General features: G+C 39.3%; 1 protein-coding gene across 1 annotated transcript in view; it reads left to right on the top strand.

The window, feature by feature from the left end:
- LOC140186906 (ADP-ribosylation factor 4) overlaps positions 1–15947 on the top strand; it is a 28662-nt gene that overhangs the window by 1011 nt on the left and 11704 nt on the right. Inside the window, exons 2-4 of the mRNA XM_072241667.1 lie at positions 7021–7101; positions 8128–8237; positions 11710–11781. Of these exons, the coding sequence (XP_072097768.1) occupies positions 7021–7101; positions 8128–8237; positions 11710–11781 (263 nt within the window). The remainder of the gene's footprint in view (positions 1–7020; positions 7102–8127; positions 8238–11709; positions 11782–15947) is intronic.

Raw genomic sequence — 15947 nt, 5'->3', positions numbered from 1 at the left:
GCTCGTGGTCAGAAACTGTGGCTTTCGTGGAGTTTAGTGATTAACTAATAGTCCAAAATGTAACGTTTGTTTCAGAATTATGTCGTTAATTTGAGACATTTGGTGTTTTTTTTCCCCTAAAGGCCGGTTGATCTTTTTTTGAATTGGTGACGGATATATTTCCAACAATGGTGGAGGGTGGATGGGGGAAACACAGGACAGCACCTGGGCGTTTATCCATTGGGCTTGTTTTCGACGCCTTGAGTATTATTTAGCTGGTCTATTTTGCTGTTTTTTTCTTTTCCATAATGCACTGATATTTGTCTATTTACTAATTCCTTTGAGTATTAAATTAAATTGCAGTTAATACATATTCAGACACCTCTGGTCATGACCAGTCAGCTATAGTCATAGAACACTACAGCACAAAAACAGGCTTTTTGGCCTATCTAGTTTGTGTTGAACTATTCAGCCTAGTCCCATTGACCTGCATCCTCCATACCCCTCCCATCCTTGTACCTTGTTGAAAGCAAACCCATGTCCACCACTTTAGCTGGCAACTCCTTCCACACTCTAACCACTCTCAGAGTGAAGAAGTTCCCCCTCATGTTCCCCTTAAATTTTCCACTTTTCATCCTTAACCCATGACCTTTGATTGTAGTATCACCCAACTTCAGTGGAAAAAGCTTGCTTCCATTTGCCCTATCCATACCCCTCAAAATTTTATACATCTCTATAAAATCTCCCCTCATTCTGCCCTGCTCCAGGGAATAAAGTTCTAACCTATTCAAGCTTTCTATATAACTTAAGGCCTGGCAAAATCCTTGTAAATTTCTTTGCATTCTTTCAATCTTACTGATGTTTTTCCTGGAGGTAGGTGACCAGAACTGAGCAAACTGCTCTAAATTAGGCCTCACCAACATTTTATGCAATTTCAACATAAACATCCCAACTTCTGTACTCAATACTTTGATTTATGAAGGCCAGTGTGTCAAAAGCTCTCTTTTCAAACCTATCTACCTGTGACACCACTTTCAAGGAATGGATCTGTACTCTCAGATCTCTGTTCTACTGCACTTCTCAGTGTCCAATCACTCACCATATAAGACCTACCCTGACTGGTCTTCCCAAAGTGCAACGCCTCACATTTGTCTGCATTAAATTCCTCTGCCATTTTTTTTGCCCCATTTTTCCTGCTGGTTCTGTTCCCCCTGCAAACTTTGGAAGTCTTCCTCGTTGTCCATTTCTCCCCCAATCTTGGTATTATTCACGAGTTTGCTGATCCAGTTAACCACATTATCATCCAGAATGTTAATATAGATGAAAACCGGAGGACCTAGCATTGATCCCTTCAGCACACCACTAGTCACAGGCCTCCAGTCAGAGAGGTAACCATCTACAACTACATTCTGCCTTCTCCCGCAAAACCAATGTCTAAGCTAATTTACTAGCTCAACTTGAATGCCAGGTGACTCAGTCTTCTTAACCAGGTCTTTAGCAGGACCTTGCTCAAGTCAGGCAGACAATATCCACTGCCTTGCTTTCAACTTTCCTGGTAACTTCCTTGATGAGAATGGCTTCTTATTTGATACATCCATATCAATTTATGTGCCATTTTGTAAAATCTCACCGTAACTGCTTAGCGCTATGCCCTGTGCTTTTCTAGACACCATTCAATACCATTTCCAAGATTCTGACATCTTTCATAGCCAATGAAATACAATTCTCCAACTGCAGCTCAACGATTTTGATAAAGGTATAGTTTAACCGCTTGTTTCTGTCTTCACAATGAGTACCATGCTTTTTAATCAACCTCCTTAACTTGTCCTGCCACTAGGTCTCTGACTTTGCACCTCTTATTAAATTCAACCATTTGGTTTGTACTGGCCCCATTTGTTTCTTCTACTAAAATGATCTCTTCAAATGTATTTATTAAAATTCATGTAATTGTTGTAATTTCGGACTGAAGTTGCTTGTTACTTCACTGCTTACCAAAAGCTCCAGTTTCTTCATCCCATCTTCCAGGGCAATTTGAAATCCCAACCCTTTTTTCACTAGAAGTATCATTTATTGCCTTAAATCTGTTCCCTCTGCCATACTATGGTGTCTCCCCATTAAACAAAACCTCTTAAAATAATTATTTTTTTCCTAATCTTGACTCAGCTAATCTGATAGCCTCTTCTAAAAGCCTTACTTCTACCACCAAGAAGGATAATGGTTAATAGGAACAGAGGCCACTTATTGAGCTGTGTGTAAACCTCAGAACTCCCAATCTTTTGGCATTATCTCACTTCTTCTTTTCTCCAAATCTGGCATCTTGATTGTGTTTGCAATTTTTGACTTCCTCTTGAAAATTATTCCTTGAGGTGCTTTGATTCTCAGTTCTGACATTCATTCCCTATTTTTTTCTTGAAACCTATTTGATCATTTTGTTTTTGGCCATCTGTCCTGATTCAGCATTAATGGTTTTGTGAACAAGCTTGGTGTTTTACATTGTTAACATCACCATATAAATTAAATCTGCCATATATATGTCTAAAGCTACACCAGCCAAGCGTATTGTGTTTAATTTTTTACTGCAAAGTTTTGTGCAAGTTTTGAATTATGATCTGTAACTTCATCCACAAATCTTTATTGTGTATTCAGAATAGTAATGAATGCTGAAGAATTCAGGAATACACAACTACCACTGGTCAGGCACACAAAACAATTTCCTTGAGTTATGTTCTTTTGTTCAGCCAATTCTTTATCTGTATCTGTCTTTTATCCTTGAGTTTCAATTTTGATATTATGTACCATGTGTGTATATACATAAACTTAACTGTCCTCATCCATCCTCCCTTTTAGCTTATCAAATCAATTTTCCCCTAATTTTCTGCCTCTTCAGTGTCCATACTTGGCTTTCTCCCAAAATATTATTCCAGTGAGCTTCTCTGCCACTTATTAAACTGGCCTGGAGTTGTCATATTCATCCTTGGCCCACTTGTTTCCTGATCAAAACTGGAGTGTAGCATAAGGAAATCTCCATTTCTCTGGCACTGACTAGGAAGATTGAAGGAAGTTTGGTTAAAGTCTCATCAATTTTTCTTCTGTATTTCTCTTGGCAGACTCGGATACAATCTATGTGTTAAATAAGTTGTCTATTTTTGGGTGATAGGTTTTCTACTATTTCTTCATGGTCTGTTTGATTACTTAAGCTTTGGGGAAAGTCCTTTTCTTTGATAATTACCAATTAAAAGTACTCCTTGGCCTTGTGCTTTCACCATTAATTGTCCATTTTGCCTGTAAAGTTGGCTTCATTACTCTGATGAATTATAATTGAAATAAAGTGGACTTTCCATTTTATGTTAGCTACCACTCCACTCTTGTACTTCACTAACCCCTCCTTTTCACTGTATTCTGCTGGATTGACTCTCCCTTTGTATTCTCAATCTGTCATTTGCAAATTTAGAAATTATGCACTATGTATCAAAGTGCATGTTGTTAATGTATTAAGAAAAGCAGTGGCCCTTTACCATATGTGTACTTGTCCCTTGTCTGAAGAGCCAAGTGTTTACCAATAATATTTTCTACCCTTTTAGCTAAGTTGAAATCCATGCAGCAATTTTGTAACAAGTATTTTAGTCTATACTAACTTGTACAAAAACTTGTGTCCATGGCATCCAATGTATTGCCATTATTAAGCTGTTCATCAAAAAAAAGTGAGGTCTTGCTGGCATTCATTCGTTTATTCATTTATTATTTATTTATCACTTAGTATTGCTTTTCCTCTGTATTAAAGTTCCTCAGCTACTCATGTTTACTTAACCAGTCTTAGCTGATTTTCATACAGTTTGATTTACTTTGGTAGTGGGATTAATAATGCTGGAACGTCTGTTTAAACTGTTATTCCTCACAGTAGTCCCAAGTTGGATTGAACTCTGCAGATAAAGCTAGCTTCAATCCTTCAACTTCCCTGTTCTGGAGAGCTTTGGGTGGTAAAATTTTGCATAGGATGAGATGAGGTTGATAGCATTGCACTTTCCCCACAACTTTCCACATTGCACTAGCTTCTGCACAGAAATGCCAGCAGTAATTTGCTTACATTAGGAACCCCTGAATTATTTTTATAAAAGAGATTTAGATTCCTTTTATGTTAACCACTAGCCTCTTCATTTGTCCTTTGCCCCTCTTATCTTTACTTTTATTAAAAATTCTACTGGGCCTTTTGAGTCTGCCCTGGTTCTTCACTGAATTACAAACTGCTTTCTGTCTAAAAGTGTTAAATTTAATTTTCTGTGGTTTGAATATGCTGGTCATCATGAGAAAGTGACAGTACTCACTGCTGTCCTTCAAGAAGGGAATCTCCCAACAGCTTTTGATCTCCAAACTACAGTTTCTTTTGCTGTTGTCAAACATTGCTATCCAGCATAAGGTTATTTGGCATTTGAAATTGGAATATGATAAACTTGGAAAAATATTTTCTTTCTTTCAAGTGATGATATTGGTAATGATCTGATTAGTATGATTTGGGCATAAAATTAGTTTTTAAGACTAAGAACTTTAGGTCCATAATCCATCGAGTATTTATGTGTTATAAACTTGAATAACTTGAAATGCAACTCTATCAATAAACATTTAAAAAGGACCCTTTTATATTTAAATTGTATTATACTCGTTGGTAGTACACATTAACTGACTCATCATTCAGTGACTGAGAGGTGACCGGCATAGGCGTGTTTACGGGGGGAAGTCAATAAATGCACAAGGGCATTAGGAATAGACCATAAGACAAAGTAGCAGAAGCTGGCCATTCGGCCCATCGAGTCTGCTCCGCCATTTTATCATGAGCTGATCTATTCTCCCATTTAGTCCCACTCCCCCATCTTCTCACCATAACCTTTGATGCCCTGGCTACTCAGATACCTATCAATCTGTCTTAAATACACCCAATGACTTGGCCTCCACTGCCGTCTGTGACAACAAATTCCATAGATTCACCACCCTCTGGCTAAAAAAATTTCTTTGCATCTCTGTTCTGAATGGGTGCCCTTCAATCCTTAAGCCATGCCCTCTCGTACTAGACTCCCCCATCATGGGAAACAACTTTGCCACATCCACTCTGTCCATGCCTTTCAACCTTCGAAATGTTTCTATGAGGTCTCCCCTCATTCTTCTAAACTCCAAGGAGTACAGAATAGAAGGATGAGTTGATGGATTGAGGGGAGATTGCTGGAAGGATCATAAATGCCAGTATAGATGTTTCTGGGCTGAACAGCTTATTTCAGTGCTATGATTTCTACGTAACTAGCTATTCTAATCTGATGATTTAGCTGTTGTTTTAACCCCTCATTTCATCGTAGAATTCCACAGCTTTGCGACTAAGTAAAGGAAGAGTTTCTTGAGCTTTGTCATTTAATTGCTGCATCATTTATCCTGGGCTGCTCAGTGTCTGGAAGCCATCTATTTTTTAATCAACTAATTTATGTCGTCTTTACTTTAAATGTGTCTGTGAACTCTCCCTTTATTAGAGACAACCTCTGAATTAATGAAAATTACCAAAACATGACCCCCAGCTGTAGCTGTAAATTCATATGCATAGGAGCAAAATTAGGCCATTTGGAAAATTGAATCTGCTCAGCCATTCCATCATGGCTGATTTTTTTGTCCCTGTCAGTCCTGTTCTCTCACCTTCTCCCCTTAACCTTTGACACCATTACTAATCAAGAACCTATCAACCTCTGCTTTAAGTATATACAAAGACTTGACCTCCAAAGCCAACTGTGACAATGAATTCCATAAGCTAAAGAAATTCCTTATTTCTGTTCTAAATGGACATCCTTCTACTCTGAGGGAGTGCCCTTGGTCCTAGACTTCCCCGCTATAGGAAGCGTCTTCTCCATGTCCACTCTTAGCGAGGTTTCAATGAGATTTCCCTCTCCCCCACCCCAAAATCTTATTAAGCTCCAGCAAAAACAGATCTGATGCCATCAGATGTTCATGTTAACCCTTTCATTTCTGAGGTCTTTCTCGTGCACCTTCTCTGGACTCTCCTATATCAGCATATCCTTTCTTAGATATTGGGTACAAAATACACCATACGTGGGGTCTGACCAGTTCCTTATAAAGCCTCAACATTACATCCTTGATTTCATATTCTATTCCTCTCAAAATGAATGTTCATCACATTTGCCTGCTCTATCATTGACTCAACTTGCAAGTTAGCCTTCAGGGACAAGACAAGGGCTTCCTTTGAGTTTTCTCCCTGTTTAGAAAATAGTTTATACCCTTATTTTTTCTACCAAAGTGACCATGCGCTTCTCTGCACTATATTACGACTGCCTCTTTGCCCATTCTCCTAAATCTGTTGAAAGTCCTTCTGCAGCCTCCATGCTTCCTCAACACTACCTGTCCCTCCACCTTTCTTCATATCGTCAGCAAACTTGGCCACAAAACTATCAATTCAATCATCCAAATTAATGATGTATAAAGTGAAAAGAAGCAGTCCAAACACTGACCCCTGTGACACACCACTGGTCACTGGCAGCCAAGGAGAAAAGGCACCCTTCATTTCCACTCTACGCCTCCTGCCAGTCAGCCAATCTCTATCCATGCTAGTACTTTTCCTAAAATACCATGGGCTGTTATCTTGTTTATCACACCTTGTCAACGGTCTTTTGAAAATCCAAGTAAGCAACATCAGCTGACTCTCCTTTGTCCACCTTACCTGTTATTTCCTCAAAGAATCACAACAGATTTGTCAGGCACGATTTTCCCTTAAGGAAACCATGCTGAATTAATCCTATTTTATCTTGTGCTTCCCCCAAAACCTCATCCGTAATAATGAACTCCAACACCTTATCAAACATTAAAGTGAGGCTAACTGGCCTATAATTTCCTGTCTTTTGCTTCCCTTTCGTCATTTTGAAAGTTCCTTCTCTGTGGTTGTATCTTTGTATTTTAAAATTGTCCTATGGATTATTTTACAGTTAATATGGTTCCATGGAATTTTTGGCATACTATTATCTATCTAAACTAATTTGTTTTTGTTTTGTACCTTAGTGGGACTTGATGCTGCTGGGAAAACTACAATCCTGTACAAGCTAAAGCTGGGTGAGGTTGTCACCACCATTCCTACTATTGGTAGGTTTCTTGTTGGTTTAATATTTTAGACACTTTTGTCATCATCCTGTTTCTTTGCTACTGTCCGAAGGCAGTCAGCTGACCCATTCCTTTGCCATCATTTAAACTGCTACGGAGTGTGCCCAGAGAACAGTCTCAAGTAAAGGAACATGAACTTTGTATTAGACCATAAGACACAGGAGCAGAATTAGACTATCTGGCCCATTGAGTCTGCTCTGCCATTCAGTCATGGGCGATCCTTTTTACTACCTCCTCCTCAACTCCAGTTCCTCGTCTTCTCTCTGTAACCTTTGATGCCATGTCCAGTCAAGAACCTGTCAATCTCTGCTTAACGACCTGGCCTCCACAGTTGCATGTGGCAGCAAATTCCACAAATTCACCATCCTTTGGCTAAAGAAATTTCTCCGCATCTCTGTTTCGAAGGGGCGCCCTTCTATAATGTGTTCTGTTCCTTTCACATAGAAATTACGTCTTTTTCAGAGTAGAATCAGAAATATGATGAAGACTGGTCCAAGAAAGTGATATTGGGAATTGTAATGAAAATTTTAAAAATTGCTTGGGTTTTAAGGAGGATCTTGAGGAAGGAGGGGCAAATGGAAGAATATAGGGGAGGGCTTTTAACAGGGTTGGGTCTAGGAGCAATGTGGACCAATCCTATATCAGGTTTTTGAAGAAGGGACCATAGAAGACCTTGCAGAAGATGTAGTTTGTGACATTGATTAAAAACATGGAAGTCTGAACAATTTTGGGGAGAAAAGCAAATGGAAAGAAGTATCATCAAAACAGAGGGCTTGCTGGTGATTTAAAAAACAAAATTTGGCTGATGGAAGTTTTGAAATGGGTGGCAGTACCGAAGGAGAGGGAAGCATCAATGTTCTACCTTTGGGGTTCAAAAGGATTAGTTGGGAGAGAAGTTTGGTGACTGACTTAGGTTTAGGGTGTTCCGGGAAGAGCCTGAGGGTTTTCATGACCTAATTGTGAGAAGAAAAGGTGTTGGTGATTGAACTTCCGCTGTTTATATTTCAGGTTTTAATGTGGAAACTGTTGAATACAAGAACATCTGTTTCACTGTGTGGGATGTTGGAGGTCAGGATAAAATTCGCCCTCTATGGAGACACTACTTCCAAAACACACAGGTACGTTGCTTCTGGTAATACTTGGTTAAGTTTTATGTTCACAGATAAAAGAAATTCCTTTAACAGAACACTTACCATTTTCCACTCCTGCAGAGAGTGAATTTGAGTGCTTGGTGTGTGATGGAAGGGATTTGAATGATTTCTCATCAGTGAGTGATGCTTTTCAATATATTCAGTATAGTGATAATATAAATAGACCTGAGATAAGTATAAAAGAAAAGTAGATTTCAAGTCGGTCAGTTGTAGTTACCTTTGACATTGGCATTCATTCATTTCTTGACTGGCAAATGATGCAGGTATATTCTGTCTGCTTGAATCAGTCTTGATTGGCCAATTTTTGCCTCCCAAATCTAAGTAAGAGGTACCTTTGACTCCATCTTACACTTATTTAGATATAAGTTGCTCACTGATGTTGAGTTGGGTTCTGACAAAAATAGTTTCTTGCAGAAACTTGTAACCTTGGAACATCACATGGTCAGAAGTGGACCTGTGCACTGAATCTTCTTTATTGCACCACATCAGTGCATCTCAGGACCTGAATGCAGTTTTGGTCTAATGAAAGTTATCTGACAGGAACTTCGATGGTTCATTGGTGATTTAGATCAGTGACTAGCAACGAGGCTAATCAAGCTGCATGGAATCAAGGAGCCTCGGCAGAGTGAAGGGCAGGTTTCTTTCTCTTTCTTCCCTGTGTTCCCCCCTTCCCCCCCATCGTAAGGGATGATAACTGGGGATCACTGGTAGAAGAATCAAATGGAGATGTTGAAAATAATTTTCTGGAGCAGTTGGGGATCTGGAATTAGGTGAATGGTAGAGAAAAACAAAACTGAACAGTTGAAAACTGTTATGTCCGGACCTGTGCAGCACAAGCAAGAAGTAGGCCACCTGGCCCCTCAAATCTGCCCTGCCACTTGACATGGGACGACAGACCTCAAGTTTTCTCCTACGTCCCCCTGTACCTCATTCAACACAAGTCTCTTTCCATTTAGATCATCTTTTTAATTCCTGAAGTGCATGATCTCTCACTTTCTCACATTAGTTCCATTTGTCATGTTTTTGTCCTATTGCAGAGTCACAATATCCTCATGTAATATGCTCTTTCACCCATTTTTATGTCATTACCAATCAAGGATACCATGCATTCTGCCCTCTGCCAGGTTATTATTATAAATAGTAATATGCAGAACCCAGTGTTACTGCAATAGTTAGAAATTTCCAATGTGGAAATTATTCTAGCTCTAATTCCATATGATGTATTTTTTAATCCATGCTAACACTTCTTCCAGTACCATAAGTTCTCGAGAATCAATCATGTGGCACTTTGTCAAACGTTTCTTGAAAATCCAAATTCACCACTTCAGTAGTTTTACTTCTATCTCCTCTGCCTGTTAAATCCTTTTTAACAAAAAAGGTTCATTAAAATATGATTTTCCTGTAATGAAACCTTGTTCATTTGGTTGGATTGGCTATCTCTTGGATGATTGTCTCTAGCATATTGCCAACTATAGATGTTAAACTGATTGCTTTATAGTTTCCCACATTTTGTCTTCCTTTGTTCTTGAACAAGGATGTCATATTTGATGTTTTCACATCTAACGTTATTCTCTCAGAATTGAGTGAGTTAAAATAAAACTTTAGCCAGTTCTTTTAAAATTGTTTGTGCAAGCTCCTGGTGAATTTGCCTTTTTCTAATACCTCATTACTCAATTGTTGGGCATGTGGCCAAGAGGTTAAGGCGTTCGTCTAGTGATCTGAAGGTCGTTAGTTTGAGCCTCAGCTGTGGCAGTGTGTTTGTGTCCTTGAGCAAGGCACTTAACCACACATTGCTCTAGTGTCTGTGCGAGGAGTGGCGCCCCACACAGACTTCCAATCTGTGCCTTGTAAGGCATGAAATGCCCAACACAGGCCTCTCATGGTCTGAATCGATGTTCCCTTCCCCCTCATCACTCAAGATCAGGATTTTTGCATGTTTTCCCATGCTATTTGAAGCTAGCCTGTTGTCATCGGGATTGTTACAATGTCTATGGTAAAGACTTGCAAAAGAATTGTTTACTGTATTTGTCATTTCCTTGTTTCCTGATGTGAGTTTCCAACCTTGTAGTCTAGGTGTCTCACTCTTGAATATTATATTCCTCTTTTTAATATATGTAAAAACTTTTACTGTTGATTTTTGATATAACAATCAAGTTTTCTCTATTTTCCCCATTTACACTTTTGTAGTCTTTCACTGCTTGTTGAAAAATTGTATGCACTACTTTTTAATTTATTATTATCCTTGATCCTTTTTATGAATCCTAGATAGTTGTTCTTTCTTAGGGAGTCCCTCTACATAGTTGAGATGAACTTAAGTCGCAACATTTGTCCGTGAGCTCTCTGGCATTAATTTCTCTGGTCGTGGTAAATGCTACATAAACCCTCCTCCCATCTTAATTCATGTCACCCCATAACTAGATCCTTCTGTTCCTCAAACTTCATACTTGCATGTTATTAAACTGGAAAGAATGCAGTGAAGTTCAACCAGGATGTTGCCTGAACTTGGACCTAGCTTACAAAGAGGGGGTTGCATCGACTAGGACTTCATTCCCTGGAATGTAGGAGATGGAAGGAGGTATATAAGATCATAGTTTTTCTTATTATCCCAGGGAGACGTGCTCAGACAGAGGCACACAACTTTGAGATTATACGGGAGAGATTGAGCTGGTTGAAACAGGCCATCAGTGCTGTTTAAAAGTAATTAAATAATTACATGGATAGGAGAGGTTTAGAAGGCTATGGGCCAAACTAAGGCGGGTGGGACTAGCTCTCTGAGCAATGTAGTTGGCATGGACTAGTTGGACCAAAGGGCTGCAGAACTGACCATGACAGCAAGTTAAGTCATGAGATTCTGGTCAAACTAGTTAACTGGTGATTCTGCTGCTGAGCTATGAATTGGGTAGAACAGCAGAAAGTCAAACTTTGATCCTCAAAAGTAACAGCAGAGGGGATCTTAGAAGAAAGTGGAACACATAAACCTTGAATATTTAAATTGCTACTGTAGAAAAAGTATATGAATTTAAACCATTAATGAAGGTGGCCATTTCTTTTTGTTACTAATTTAGATTGCAGTGAGTTTTCAATTGAATCCCAGAGTTTGGATTCCAAAGCCTAGAAGTTTGGAGTAAATCTTTGCCAGCAGCACAAAAATATGATTTTTAATTTAAATTTTTGCAGTGTTTAATGTTTCTATATCCTTTTTAGTTTTCCCTTGAAATGAATTCTGTTACTTATCTTTAAGGTGTATTCAATTGCAAGGGTGGTGTGAAGAAAGTTTTTGAATGGTGTATCCTGGAAGAAGTCTCAGTTGTATTTGCCCTATTTTCATCTGAATTGATCTTTCCTCATTTTTTTTTCTATGATAGTTATAACTAATAGGATGCACAATTAAAGCATTTTTTTTCTGTCACTTAATGGGCTAATCATCTTGTTGTTTCAGGGCCTGATTTTTGTTGTGGACAGCAATGACCGAGAAAGAGTCCAGGAATCATTTGAAGAACTACATAAAATGGTGAGTGTGAAATTGCAAGTTTTTTTTTAAAGAATTTTGTTGTGGAGTTGTGTAGTATATCCCTATGCTTTAGGCTTTGCAAAATGAAATGTTTTTTGATTGGGTGCCTTTGCCTTAACCTACCTATAGAGTAAACTTTTTAACTAAATGAGTACATGCATATTTTGACCTTGAACTTCCAAAGATATTTGAAAAAGCTTATCATCTTGGTGCCTAGTCTAACCATTTTATATGACACCTTTAATGTCAAGGAGCTCCCTTTTACTGCACATGGCATAGATTTCTCTATTTAAAGATTAGGAAACTTTTTTGGGGGGGGAAAAAATCACTTGTTAAAAGGTTCTGAAATTAAGGACATACATATAAGTAATTCAAGCATACTGCAAAACAATCTAGTTTTCCAAATACCTTTATCAATTGAATGATCAAGAAAACTCTCTTTTAAAAAAAAAAGTGAGATCTGCAAGCTGCAGGCGTTTTCCAAAATGAGAGACTGGTTTATGTCATGAACCAGTAATTCTGGAAAAACGAATTGATTAAGATATGTTAGATTGGACATTTGATATATCAGTGAGGCATTTTACCTTGAGTTTCAAGGCTGTTGCTTGCTATTAATCTTTGTAGCAAAAGAGCTTTTGAAAATCAAACTGAAGAAATTGTTGCCGGGAAAAAAAAAGAAACTGTTAGTCTTCATTGAATTAGTTGATTCTTGTCTAGAGCGGGTATTGTTAAGTGCATGAACAAAAGGGGCAGGGTATGGTGGGAAGCTGCTAGTTTTCCTACATATTAATTCTTGTACGCAGATGGGTTGGTTGCAGATTGAGCTTTACTTTGTATGGAATGTGTTCATAGTTGGAAAAGTTATCACGCTGATCATCCATTCTTGAGTTTGTTCATTAGTCTATGTAAGAAATCAAACTCTGGGATAACAGGATATCACACCCTAATCACTAATAAAAGCAAAAGTACTCGGAGGGGAGAGCAGGTCAGAAAACATCTGCAGAACAGAACAGTAGTTTTTTAATATTTCTGTTTCTGCATGATTTTAATTTATTCAATATACATATACTGCAATTTATTTATTATTTTTCTTCCATATTATGTTTTGCATTGAACTGCTGCTGTTAAGTTAACAAATTTCACGACACATGCTGGTGATAATAAACCTGATCCTGAATCTAGTAAATGTTTCGGGTCCTGAGACTATTCATCGAAACTGAGAAAGAGGGGAACCTGTCAGTCCAGCATTTTAATAATTGAGATTTCGGAAGCTTTGCTTTTCATTTTCTGTGGATGTAATGCCATAGCCAGTTAAATGCTGTATCATTTGATGTTTCACGTGCTTCATTGTAGCATTCCCAGCCTCTCCATTATACAGTCATACAGCTGAGGCCTGGACGATTGAAGAATTCATTTAGACAGTTCTTAAAAGCTGTCAGTGACTAATTCCAACAGTTAAGCTGTGCATTTCATGCATTCTCCACTCTAGATGAAAATGGTAGCCTTCTCGGATCCCTTTCAAGGCTTCGGCCTCTGTTGCTAAATCTGTCATTTATCCACCTCTTAGAAACCTAGAAACATAGAAAACCTACAGTACAATACAGGCCCTTCGGCCCACAAAGCTGTGCCAAACATGTCCTTACCTTAGAACTACCTAGCTTTACCCATAGCCTTCTATTTTTCTAAGCTCCATGTACCCATCCAGCAGTCTCTTAAAAGACCCTATCGTTTCTGCCTCCACCACCACCGCTGGCAGCTCATTCCACGCACTCAGCACTCTGCGTTTTTAAAAAAAAAACACTTACCCCTGACATCTCCTCTTTTAGAGTTATGTTACATTGCTGCACAGAAGCAGGTCTTTTGGCCCATCTAATCTGCTGAGCTGTTATTCTCCCTATTCCCATTGACCACACGTGGACCATAGCCCCTCCCCCCCCCATCCACGTACTTAACCAAACTTCACTTAAATGTTGCAGAGGAACCCACATCCACTGGCATTTCATTCTACACTTGTTCCACCCTCTTGAGTGAAGAAATTCCTACTCGGGTTCCCCTTATTTATTTCGCCCTTAACCTGTGGCCTCTGGATCTAGTCTCACCCAACCTCCGTGGAATGCTTGCATTTACTATGTCTAGCCCTCGTAATTTTGTTCATCTCTTATCAAATCTCCTTATTCTCATGTGCTCCAGTGAAAAATGTCTGAGCCTATTCAACCTTTCCCTATAACTCAGGTTCTCAAGTCTCAGCAATATCCTTGTAAATTTTCTCTAATAATCTTCTGTGGGAAAGTTATTGAAAGGTATTTTAAGGGACCAGATGTATAAGTATTTGGATAGACAGCGACTGGTTGGGGATAGTCAACATGGCTTTGCGTGTGGTAAGTCTTGTCTGTCTAATCTTAAACTTTTTTTTGAGGAGGTTACCAGGAAAGTTGATGCAGGCAAGGCAGTAGCTATTGTCTACATGGATTTAGCAAGGTCTTTGACAAGATCCCACTTGGGAGGTTGATCAAGAAGGTTCGGTCATTTGCCATTCATGATGAGATAGTAAATTGAATTAAACATTGGATTTGCAGATGAAGCCAGAGAATAGTTGTAGATAATTGCCTCTGACTGGAGGGCTGTGATTAGTGGTATGCCAGAGGAATTGGTGCTGTGTCTGTTGTTTACCATCCAGGTTGATGATATAGATGACAATGTGGTGAACTGCATCAGCAGATTTGCAGATGACACCAAGATTTGTGGTGGTGTGGACAGGGAGGAAGACTATTGCTGTGGATCCGGACCAGTTGCAAAAATGCCCTGAACAATAATAGATGGAATTTAATGCAGAAGTGTGTGAGGCATTGCACCTTGGGAGGACCAAAGAGGGTAGGTCTCGGATGATGAGCAGTAAGGCACTGAGGAGTGCAGTAGAACAGAGGAATCTGGGAATACTTAATCATAATGCCTTGATAATGGCATTACAGTTAGATAGGGTTGTAAAGAAGCAATTGGCACATAGGCTTTGAGTACAGGACATGGGACGTTATGGTGAAATTGTACACAATGTTGGTAAGGCCTAATTTGGAGTATTGTGTGCAGGTTTGCTCACCTTCCTTCAGGAAAGATGTAAATAAGACTGAAAGAATGCAGGGAAAATTTACAAGGATGTTGCTGGGACTTGAGGACTTGTTATTGGGAAAGGTTGTGTAGGTTAGGACTTTACACCCTAGAGTGTAGATGATTGAAGGGAGAGTTGATAATTATACAAAGTTGAGGGGTATAGATAGGGTAAATTCAAGTAGGCTTTTTTCAATGAGGTTGGGTGAGACTGCAACTGGAGGTCCTGGGTTAAGGGATGAAAAGTGAAATGTTTAAAGGGAACATGAGGAGAAACTTCTTCACACAGAGGGTGCTGAGAGTGCGGAGCAAACTGCCGGTGGAAGTGGTGGATGGGCGCTCGATTTAAACATTTAAGAGGAATTTGGAGAGGTCCATTGCATGGAGGGCTATGGTCCAGGTGCAGGTCAGTGGAAGCAGGTAGATGGTTTAGCATATACTAGATGGCCCGAAGGGCCTGTTTTTGTGGTGTAGTGTTTTGACTTTTTTTTCAATCTTTTGGTGTCTTTTCTGCAGGTAGATGACCAGAATTGCACACGATACTCCATATTAGGCCTCATCGGCTTCAACATACCATCCCAACTCCCGTACTCAGTACTCTGATTTATGAAGGCTAATGTGCCAATAGTTCTCTTTATGATCCTATCTACCTGTGATGCCACTTGCAAGGAATTATAGATCTGTATTCCCAGATCCCTTTGTTCTACTGCGCTCTTCAGTACCCTACCATTCACTTGTATGTTCTGCTCTGGTTTTTTTCCATCTGCCTTTTATTTGAAGCCCACTTTTTCCCATCTGGTCCGGATTCTGCTGCGAGCTTTGATAGCCTTCCTTGCTGTCCACTATAGTCCTAATCTTTGTGTGATCCAGTTTATCACGATATTATCCAAATCATTGATACAATGATAAATAACAGGGGACCCAGCACTGGTCCCTGTGGCACATGTTAGTCACAGGCCTTCATTCAGACAGACAACCATCTACTACCACTGTGGCTTCTCCTGCGAAGCCAGTGTTGAATCCAGTTGCTCATTCTGAATGCCAAGCAACTGAACCTGCTTGAC

Source organism: Mobula birostris, chromosome 23 (genome assembly GCF_030028105.1).
Source record: "Mobula birostris isolate sMobBir1 chromosome 23, sMobBir1.hap1, whole genome shotgun sequence".
In the NCBI taxonomy this organism is placed as follows: domain Eukaryota; kingdom Metazoa; phylum Chordata; class Chondrichthyes; order Myliobatiformes; family Myliobatidae; genus Mobula; species Mobula birostris.
The sequence above is the reverse complement of the archived record's forward strand: the minus strand, read 5'-3'. Positions and strand labels throughout refer to the sequence as shown.